The sequence below is a fragment of the Solanum pennellii genome, chromosome 2, assembly GCF_001406875.1.
Source record: "Solanum pennellii chromosome 2, SPENNV200".
NCBI lineage: Eukaryota > Viridiplantae > Streptophyta > Magnoliopsida > Solanales > Solanaceae > Solanum > Solanum pennellii.
This window is the reverse complement of record NC_028638.1, coordinates 10,796,693-10,807,847: the sequence shown is the minus strand read 5'-3', so window position 1 is coordinate 10,807,847 and position 11,155 is coordinate 10,796,693. Positions and strand designations below refer to the sequence as shown.

At 37.5% G+C, this 11,155-nt stretch overlaps 1 protein-coding gene across 1 annotated transcript; it reads left to right on the top strand.

Moving 5' to 3' along the window:
- The first annotated feature begins 3,022 nt into the window (after positions 1–3,022).
- Positions 3,023–3,484, top strand: LOC107009756. The gene has a single exon (XM_015209097.1). The coding sequence runs from the start codon at positions 3,023–3,025 to the stop codon at positions 3,482–3,484; it is 462 nt and encodes a 153-aa protein (XP_015064583.1).
- The last annotated feature ends 7,671 nt before the right edge of the window (positions 3,485–11,155 follow it).

Sequence of the window (11,155 nt, the reverse complement as noted above, 5' to 3'; positions counted from 1 at the left end):
AGGTGTTGCTCATCACTATCGTGTGTCGCAAGAAGGTCATAAGCCGCGTCTTGGTAGATGATGGATCTGGTCTGAACATTTTCCCTTTGTCAACACTCAGGCAGCTAAGGTTTGACTTAGGGAAGCTGGAACAAAATGAAGTCAACGTAAGAGCGTTTGATGGGGTTCAGAGAGATACGTTGGGAGCGGTGAATCTGATCATCTAAATAAGTCCGGTAGAATTCAGCGCACAGTTTAAAGTCTTGGACATCGACACCAGCTATAACCTTCTTTTGGGAAGGCTTTTCATTCATATGGTTGGAGCTGTGCTTTTTACTCTGCGTCAGATGATGGAACTTATTTGGAAGGATGAAGAACTAGTTATTCATGTCTAAGAGAGTCACTCCGGCAGATAGGCGCCAATCATTGATGAGGTGTTGCGACGTACACATTTCTACACGGTGGAGCTGGTGAATTCCACCGGTGAGGACTTGGCCCCACAGACTCCCTGCCTACCGTGTACAAGATGATAGCCACTGTGATGATGCAGAATGGTTTCGAATGAGATTTTGAATTGGGAAAGAATTCCCATGGGATTGTCGATCCTATTCCGATCCCCGTCAAATGAGCTAGATATGGTTTATGGTACACCCTCACAGATGATGATATGAAGATGAAGAAGAGAAATGATCAAGCATTGGCTAAGCTTATCCCACATATGTATCAATCATTCCCAATCCAAGAGTATATCAAGCATGACGACCTTGGGGAAGGAATCTGTGGCCTTTTCGAGGAGATTGATGTTGTTATTGAAGAAGAGATCGAGCTAGATGGAATCCCTGATGCTGAGCTCGGGGAGATGCTGCAGAATTGGACCTCCACGCCAATCCTGATTCCCCAAACTCCTTGGTAGAAGGCCATCATTTATGCATATTTAAATTGGTTGTAGTTCGAAAGAGGCCCGAGACCCACCATTTTGCATTTCTTTTAATTACTTAATTTTTAAAATTCCCCTGTGATGTTTGAAAAAGGAAACATGGCTTTTTTCCATAGCCAAAGTTTGCATTACTAACCAATTGGAATGAAAGCCTCTTTTATTGAAAATTTGTTTATTTACTCATCTGTTATACTTTGCTTTTCTACCTTTTTGTGCTTATGGTTTCAGTAGTGTAAGGTTTTAAACCTATCAATGTGATGTCATGTCACGAGCTGAACGAACAAAATGAGGCAGGTGATGATGACGCTGATGATTACGAAGAGGAAAATAAGACATCAGATTATGTTGCTGAAGAATTTTTGTAGTTTCAAAATTAGCATAAGCCGAATTTTGAGGAAGCTGAAACTGTAAACCAGGGAGACCAAGAGTGTGTCAAAGAGGTCAAAATTAGCGTTCACTTGAATGAAGATCAAATAAAGGGACTGATTAATTTACTCACCGAGTATATTGATGTGTTCGTCTGGGACGTCAGCGACATGCTAGGGCTGAGTACCAATGTTATGTCTCACAAATTGCCGATTAATCTAGGGTCCAGTCCGGTAAAACAGAAGGCTCGGAAAATCAAGCCTGAATTGAGTTTGAATATCAAAGAGGAGATCACCAAGCAGATCGAGTCTCGACTGGTGAAAGTGACGCAATACCCGACTTGGTTGGCCAATGTTGTTCTAGTCGCCAAAAAGGATTGGAAGATCAGAAATTGTGTCGACTATAGGGATCTCAACAAAGCCAGCCCTAAGGATAATTTTTTGTTGTCAAACATTCATATTCTGATTGATAACTGTTCTAAGCATGACATATAGTCATTTGTGGATTGTTACGCAAGTTATCATCAGATTCTGATGGACGAAGAGGATGCAAAAAAGATAGCATTCATCACGCCCTGGGGTGTGTATCATTATAGGGTGATGTCGTTTGGTCTCAAAAATGCTTCCGCTACTTATATGAGGGCTATGACGACCATATTTCATGATATGATTCATTAGGAGATCGAGGTGTATGTGGTGATGTCATAATCAAGTCCTGCAAGAGTTCGGACCACTTGACGCACTTGCAGAAGTTTTTTGATCATTTGCGGCATTACAACTTGAAATTGAATCCCGCTAAATGTGCTTTTGGAGTGCCAGCCAGCAAATTGTTGGGATTTATACTCAGTAGAAGATGTATTGAGCATGATCCTTCCAAGATTAAGGCAATTCAAGAGTTACCTCCTCCGAAGACTAAGAAGGAGGTGATGAGTTTCTTAGGGAGGTTGAACTACATCAATCGATTCATAGTTCAATCAACCGTGGTGTGTGAGCCTATTTTCAAGTTGTTGAAGAAAGAAGCCCCGACAAAATGGACAGAAGAGTGTCAGACTGCTTTCGACGCTATCAAGAACTATTTATCCAATCCACTGGTATTGGTTTCTCTTTGAGAAGGGAGTCCTTTGTTGCTGTATTTGTCTGTCTCAGATAGTGCATTCGGATGCGTGCTTGGTCAACACGATGAGAAAGGAAAGAAGGAAAGGGATATCTATTACATAAGCAAGAAGTTTACTCCATTCGAGTCTCGTTACACACTATTGGAGAGAATGTGTTGTGCTTTGACTTGGCTTGCTCAGAAGTTGAGGCATTATCTGTCTTCTTATACTACATATCTCATCTCCAAAATGGACCAACTGAAGTATATTTTCCAGAAGGCGATGCTGACCGGAAAGTTAGCTAAATGGCAAATGTTGTTGAGGGAGTTGGACATTGTGTATGTGACTCAGAAGGCGATAAAGGCATAGGCCTTGGCTGATCTTCTTGCAGAAAATCATGTTGATGAAGAATATAAACCGCTCAAGACTTATTTTCACGATGAATAAGTATAATTTGTGGGTGAAGATATTTCTGAAATGTATCCTGGCTTGAGATTATTTTTTGTAGAGTAGCAAATCACCAAGGATAAGGTATCGAAGCGGTTTTAGTGTCAGAATCTGGCCGGCACTATCCCATTGCAGCTAAACTCCGATTTAATTGCACGAACAACATGGCCGAATATGAAGGTTGTATCCTCGCTTTGAAAATGGCCATCGACATAAATGTCCACGAGCTGTTGGTTATTGGAGACTCAGATCTGTTGATTCATCAGGTTCAAGGAGAATGGGCCGTGAAGAACCCGAAGATTATACCTTACGTGCAGTATGTACAGATGTTGTGCGAAAGATTTCGTAAGATCGAATTTAGAAACACTCCCATAATACAAAATGAGTTCGTCGATTCTCTTTCCACCATCGCTTCAATGATTAAACATCCAGATTCTTATTATAATGATCCTCTAGATATAGAATTGAAGGAACATCCATTCCATTGTTCGCATGTTGAAGCAGAACCAGACGGTTTGCCATGGTATTTCGATATAAAAAAGTATTTGGAGTCCAGATATTATCCTGAAGATGATACATTTAACCAGAAGAACTCCATACGTCGTATGGCTCTCAATTTCTTTCTAAGTGGAGAAATCCTGTATATGAGAACTCCAAATTGAGGTCTCCTTAGATGCGTCGATGTTGTTGAAGCCGCGAAGCTTATTGAATAGATACATGCCTGAGTTTGTGGCACGCATATGAATGGGCTCACTTTGGCAAGAAACATCCTTTGAGAAAGTTATTTCTTGATGATTATGGAGCATGATTGTTTTCAAGTTTGTGCAGTAATGTCATAAATGTCAAGTACACGGTGATTTGATCTGAGTGCCGCCTCAGGAATTTAATGTTATGAGTTCACCTTTGCCATTTGTGACTTGGGGCATGGATGTCATCGTTCCAATAGAGCCATCCGCTTCTAATGGACGCATATTCATTTTGGTTTCTATTGATTACTTCACCAAGTGAGTGGTGGTAGCTTGGTACAAGTCTGTGACTAAAAAAGTTGTAGCTCATTTTGTTCGCAACAATCTGATATGTAGGTTCGGAGTACCAGAATCCATCATTAGTGATAATGATGCAAACCTAAACAGTCACTTGATGAAAGATATTTGTGAACAATTTAAGATTACTCAACGGAACTCAACCGCTTATCGACCCCAAATGAATGGAGCGGTAGAGGCCGCCAATAAAAATATCAAGAAGATTCTGAGGAAAATGATTGACAATCACCGAGGTTGGCATGAGATGTTGCCACATGATTTATTGGGTTATCGGATGACTGTCAGAACGTCGATTGGAGCTACGCCATATTTATTAGTATACGGAACAGAAGCAGTCATACCGACTGAAGTTGAGATACCGTCTTTGAGAATCATCCAAGAACCAGAGTTAAGTAATGTTGAGTGGGTCAGCAAGCAAATTTATCAGTTAACCTTTATTGACGAGAAGAGAATGGTTGCAATTTGTCATAGTCAACTATATCGACAGAGAATGATTCGTGCTTTCCACAAGAGAGTTAGAGCCAGAATATTTGAAATCGCTAAATTGGTACTTAAACGCACTTTTCCTCACCAAGACTAGTACAAAGGAAAATTTGCACCAAATTGGCAAGGACCCTACATGGTTCACAAAATATTATCTGGAGGTGCTTTGGTCCTGTCAGAGATGGATGGCACCGCATGGCCAAAACTAATGAACTCGGACGCTTTCAAGAGATACTACGTGTGAAATTTCTATTTGTATTTCTGTCATTTACTTGTATGCATTCTATTTTTGCTTGTATTTCTTTGTTTGAACTTATCCCTCTTGTAATGAACTACGTCTGACCTAAATTCTCAAAAATGAGATACGTAGGCGGCCTATGTCGGCCTCGGTCACCCCCATTTATCCATTTTAATATTTCTTTTATTTGAACTACGTTTGACCTGAATTCTCAAGAATGAGATACGTAGGCGGTCTATGTCGGCCTCGGTCAGTTTCTTTGTAAATTTATTATTGTTAATCCTTGAGAGGAACTACGTTTGACCTGATTCCTACCTCAACGGGATACGTAGGCTTCACAAGGGCTCGGTCATATCTCTCATAAGATTTCTATTCCTCTTTACAATAGAAACAGGGACAGAATTTGTGAGAGGGTCTCAAAAATTCTCGAGAATAAGATTTTTCCTCATCAAGTCAAGACTGAAGATACTTCAAAGTTTGCAACTGGGATAGGATTTTCGAGAGTATCTCGAAAATTCCATGATTTACTTGCCGACAGTTGAAGATAAACCAAAACTTGTAAGTGGAACAAAAAATTTTGAGGATAGTCTAGAGAGACTCTGGATACTCCCCATCGAATAATCAGATATATTTCCAAGCATCAGGCTCAAAGAAAGTTCGCTAAGAGACGTAACATGACATGGCAGTGACCCTTTTCAAAATACTAATTCTCGAAAATTTATTTTCTTAAAGATTTTCCTTTTATATTCCATTTGTTTTGGCATAATATTTTGTCTTATCTATCAAGAGTTGGGAGATCGGGAAGATCAATTGGAGATAGCAGGACAAGGAATAGAACACTAAAAAATCAACACAGATTAGTCCGTCTTAAAACTAACAATTTTTCTATGGATGGAGATTTATAGTATTGCTCAGAAATCATCAAATTTCTCCGATTGACGAATATGGAAGTCAAGGGGGTAGAAATATCTTCCCCAAAATCTACAATTTTTTTGCGAATGCAAGAACAATTTTGTATTGCTGATATTGGGAGCTTAGGAATATGAATGGCTTATTGCAGTCGATTTCCAACAACATGAAGTTTATAAGGAACGTCTAGCTAGATTCAAGGATGAACCAAGCAAAAATCTCAAGAAAGAGTTTACGGCATTCGTGAAGGTCGTCATCTGCATCATATTATTGTCAATCAAGAAAATATACAACCCAAAGGGGTTACTTTATTTTATTGTCGATCGGGTTGATACACTATCTGGAGAGTCATTTTACCGTTATTGTCAATTGAGACGATATGATTATCCGGAAGCCACCCAAAAGATAACTATGCTGCTGAATGGAAGCATTATCTTCATTTGGTACCAAGGATGGCATCAACAGTCAATATTCAAGCATCACAAAAAGATATGCCCCGCAAAATTCATGCATCGCTCGTCAATATTCATGCATAGTGGAAGATCATGAATCGCGAGTCAATATTCATGCATCACGGAAGATCATGCATGGCGAGTCAATATTCATGCATCGCGGAAGATAATGCATCGTGAGTCAATATTCATGCATTGAGGAAGATCATGCATCACGGAAGATCATGCATCGCGAGTTAATACTCATGCATCACGAGTTAATATTCATGTATCGCGAGAAGATATTCATGCCTCGTAGAAAATTATGCATCGCAAGAAGATATTTATGCCTCGCAGAAATTTATGCATCGCGAGAAGATATTCATGCCCCGTAAGAAATCACACATCGCGGGAAGATATTCATGCCCCTCAAGAAATCATGTACTGCCAGATAAGGAATCGTGCATCTCAAGAGAAATATTTACCCATTGGCATCAACTGCATTTTTAAATTACGATAAAAGTAAACATCAAGAAGATCGTCGAAAACGATATCAAGAGAAATATCGACAATGCATCAACTTTTATGCATTTTGACATCAAATGAAGGATACATCGAAGATTAAATTGCAAACATAAAACATAAGCTTTATTTGCTTTACGTCAAACCGATCGAGTTGACGTCAAATGTCGAAAGAGAACGACTAAGTGTCAACACAATAAAAGACACTATCTCCCATTTGAATTGCGTTTTTATGCTAATGAGTTTTATCTCAGCCTTTGTCGAGAGCATCCAAAAGGATGAATTCTCCAAAAAAAAAAAAACAAAGGGGCGGACGACATCAAAAAGGATGTAGCACAATGTGGAACTTTTTCTTAGCAGCGAACTGGGACATAGTCCAAAGAGAAGTGTCAAACTCTTAGGACATGAGCAGAGGAGTGACTTCCACCACAATCAAACCACACCCCTATCAGAAGGTATGTGGGTTTTTCGCTAGCTTTTTTCAGTTTTAATTCGCATACGGAAATTTCGGTATCTGTCGGACGTAAGTTTCCAATCTGAGTGACAATACACCAAGAGCTTTGGAAATTATGTCCGTGTAAGTTCTTAATTATGGGTGAGAAGTGCACCACATTCATGGCTAAGAGGTTACAAGCCTCCTTTTCAAGCTCAATCCAATTTTCACTTGTCCAGAACCAAAGATTATCTAACATAATAGATTTCTTTATCAACCAATCAGTCGAACTACAAGCACCCTGATTCCTAAGGTACAATGATATGTAGCCTGATTCCTAAGGTACAAGAACCCCTTTCCCAAGTCAAAACCCCAATAACCAATAAAAAATCAAAAATCCAACTCTCTTCTCTTCCAAATTCTCTCAAACCTCCAATGAAGACAAAATTCAAGCTCAAGTTAGAAGATGAATTTTAAATTGGTTTCTTCTCCAAATATGTGGGATTTATTCTATTATGATATGGTAACCCTTGATACTTATTTAACCTTTCATCTAAGGAGTTCAATCAAAGGTTTTCCAATGTAATTCTAAGGTCAAAACTCCAATCTTTCAATCTATCCATGGGTTCATTGTCAAATTATTTTCAAAGTCATTCAAATGATATATTTATGATTATTAAATGTTTTTTACATGATTTTTAATACAATTCCATGAAGAACCTATGATCGCCTTAATCTCTCAATTTATGATATAACGTGGGTCTTGCGATCTTGATTAGATGATGAATCAATTGTGATTAGATTGTAGTGTATTAACTAGTCCTAGTTATATATATATAAATTGATTATGAATTTTTTAGAATTGGTCAATGGTGATCATGGCTTGGATTATTGGTAAGTCGACCTAATTCTTAGTTTATAAGTATTGGGATTAACATTGTATGGCATGGTCTACCTATGCTGGCGGTGTTTACATTCTTGTCTATCTATCATTCTTGTCTATCTATACATTTTTTTATCATGGACTTGAATTCAATAGATGTAATGCGAATTTTGGTGATGATGATCACAAGTATGAAGGTCATGTGTATTGTTCAATTCTAGTATTCATTATCAAGGTGTATTGGTGTTGTGAAGTAGAATGTGTATGTTGAGGTTATGGTAAGGTATGGTTTATATGGTTAATGATGATAAATACTCCTGTATATTGACCCCTTACCTGCATGTTAGGATTCTCCTATTCTAATGTAGAATATGTTGTTGCCTCCTATGATGTAATGTGGGTGTGTGGTCTATAGTCCCTAATACTCTTTATGTGAAGTTGTTCATGACTTGAGGGATATTGAATATGTGTTATGATCCTTTGGAGTGTGGTTTCCTCGATTCTTAGGTTGTTTCTATTATGTTATTATGACGATAAATATGAACACACACATTCTCATGCATAAATATAAGTAGGATAGATTCATGGTGTCAATTGAAAGGATAGTTATCACATGCACCATTATCTATTACCATGCATGTAAAGTATATGATTAATGAACTATCGGTATGTGTTGTCTAGAGTGTTTATGTGAAAGCCTTTCTCACATATGTATACACACGCATGAAGGTAAGAATGAATAATGTTATGACAATCTACTGAAAGTGAGTTTTTTATGGGGCTTCCCCAGTTGTACTATAAACTAGACTATGTTATGAGTGATAAAATTATGTGAAAGGACATTGTCACATAATATAGTTTCTATGATGGAAGTCTATTCTCATCTTATAAACCTTTGAGTTATATGATGTATGAGAGGGAAAGTCCCTAAACCCTACTTTGTGAACTAATGATAAATAAAAGCTTAAAGATATAAAAGTGGAAGTTTAAGCTTAGCACCAAGTGGATATGTACAATGAGTAAAAGACCCCTCCGCTAATGCATTAGGTTGGTTCATCTAAGTCATCTAAGTGATACTCATGAGATGGAAGCCTCTCCGCTAATGCAATAGGTCGGGTTTGTCGACACCCAATTTTGACCCCCTCAATAGGAAATAAATAACGAGCTTCTAAATTATAAACGATTTGAAATAATTAAATTATATAAAGATTAAAAGTTTTTTGAGTTATTTTAAATTAATCATTTCACTTTTATAACTTTAGATAATATTATATTATTTCACATAATTATGCATATAATTAGTATATTTTATGGTTATTCAAAAATCGTCTCAAAAAGATTTTGTTTTAATTGAATATCTAGTTCATTAGTTTAGTTATATAATAGATTATATTTTAAATGCATAATATAATTAATTTATATTGTTAAGATTAAGAAGTTTGTTAATTAATTAATATTTAATTCGTCTTGATTAAGATTTGGTCGAATTTAACTAATTAGCTCAATTTGGTTGTTTCTTAAATTTCAAATTACCAAGTGTTGGGCCTTTTTTCTAATTCCTGCAACAAACCCATGTCAAAGAACCCATTTCATCAAAACCCAATTTTCATGAACTTTTTTTTACAACCCCTATTTTAGCCCAGCCCACCCCGTAATTCCACTTCAGCCCTAGCCAATCGTCCCAACCGTGCCAACCATCCCAGCCCACCCAAATGATACCCGGCCCAAGTTTATTTCTTGTACCTTCAAGCAAAATGAAAATAAAATTCCATAAAGGATGACGCTCCAAAATAATCGAGCAAACCAGCCTGCTCATCGTCTTCCTCACGCGCAAGAAGGACGAAAACCATAAGATCGGCGCGTCCGAGTCCAGGCACGCAATCGCGTCACCTTCTCCCTTTATCTCTCCCCTTTACTCGTTCATACAAAATTTGCAGAAATAACAGCAGTGCCTTCAAATTTTTTTCCTTTCCGTTCAATCCCAGCAAGCAGGCACGCGAATCGTCCTTGGAGAAAGGAGATCACGCCACCTAGCGCTGCAAGGTCAATTGGAGTCGTCCCTAATTGTCGATCGCCCCTTTCTATTTTGGGAATTAAACGAATTCGGAGAGTGATAGTTGTTTTTCCTATTTTGATGAAGAGTTTTGAAATATTTTGAATTTGGGATGATTGGGGGATTATCGCTTTTACCCTTTTCCCCTAAAAAATCTTAAAACCCTAATGTTCCTCTATAAATAATCTCTTTCTCCTCACTTTTGGAGGAGGAGTGAATTTTTTGGGACTTATCGTTGAAAGTTCTAAAGGGAAACAGGGAAAAAGGAGGCAGAAAGAGTTAGAAGAAATAGTTGAAATTATTTTTTCTGAAAAGGAAAAACAGAGGAAAATTTGTTGAAGGAAAATTGTTGATTTGTTTAAAATCCCCGTCAAAAATTTTGATTAAGGAATAGAGAATCACCCAAGCTAGAAGTTATAAAATATAAGCAAAATATATTTAAAAGGAGGGTTAGTTTGCCTTCAGCCAAAACCACGGTTGCCGGTCTGTTTTAGTTCGAGTTTCGTGTGGTGAAAGTCTTTTCTCCTGCTCACACTGTCTCCAGGAAGCTACACCCGGAAAGGTAAAGTACACTTCAATTTTATCTCATTTGGTCGTCATTTGTTTGTTGAGCAAAAGGTATCTAGTGACCCTCTTTCCGTTCATTCTAATGTCTCAGCTCTCTTTGGGTTTGCTACTAAGGCCTGACAAAAGACTTTTTTTTTATCACTAGTTAGTGTTTTAATTAGTTGAAGCATGAACTGTGTTATGTTTGTGATTTATGCCTGCATTGTTTTGATTAGTAGTTGGTTTCACCTTTCAATTTTTTTAATGTCAGAATTTGCTTCGTTGCTTTCGTTCCGTTGCCATTAGTAACACTATTCTAAAAATGGAAGTATAATCTTTAACTATCTAGTATGAAAGTTGTTTTGTCATTTTAGTTGTCTTTTGTTGGTATGGACGCTATTTCTTCCCCAATTTTTCCGATCTTTTGATTTGTTTTGATGGTCGCTATGTTTACAAATTGGCTTTGTCCAACTTTAAAAAAAATAGAGAAAGACGGAAATCATTTGCTCGCTCCCTGGTTTGTTTGTCATCTGTTGCTTTTGATTTTAGATTTTAGCCGAATGCATTTTTCTTCTTTCATTCCTAAGCATAGCCAAATTTGTTCAAATTTGCTTGAATTGTCCAAAATCTGAAATTTCCAGTAAAATCACTAAGACATTTATTTTGTGATTAAAAAATATTTTACAGCTTGTAATACCTTATAGTGATACTTGCAACTTTCAAAGTTTACTCAAGTTAGCAGTGGGTTTATCGTGTTATGAGATATTTTCTAATTGGCTTTTCTGAAGTTTG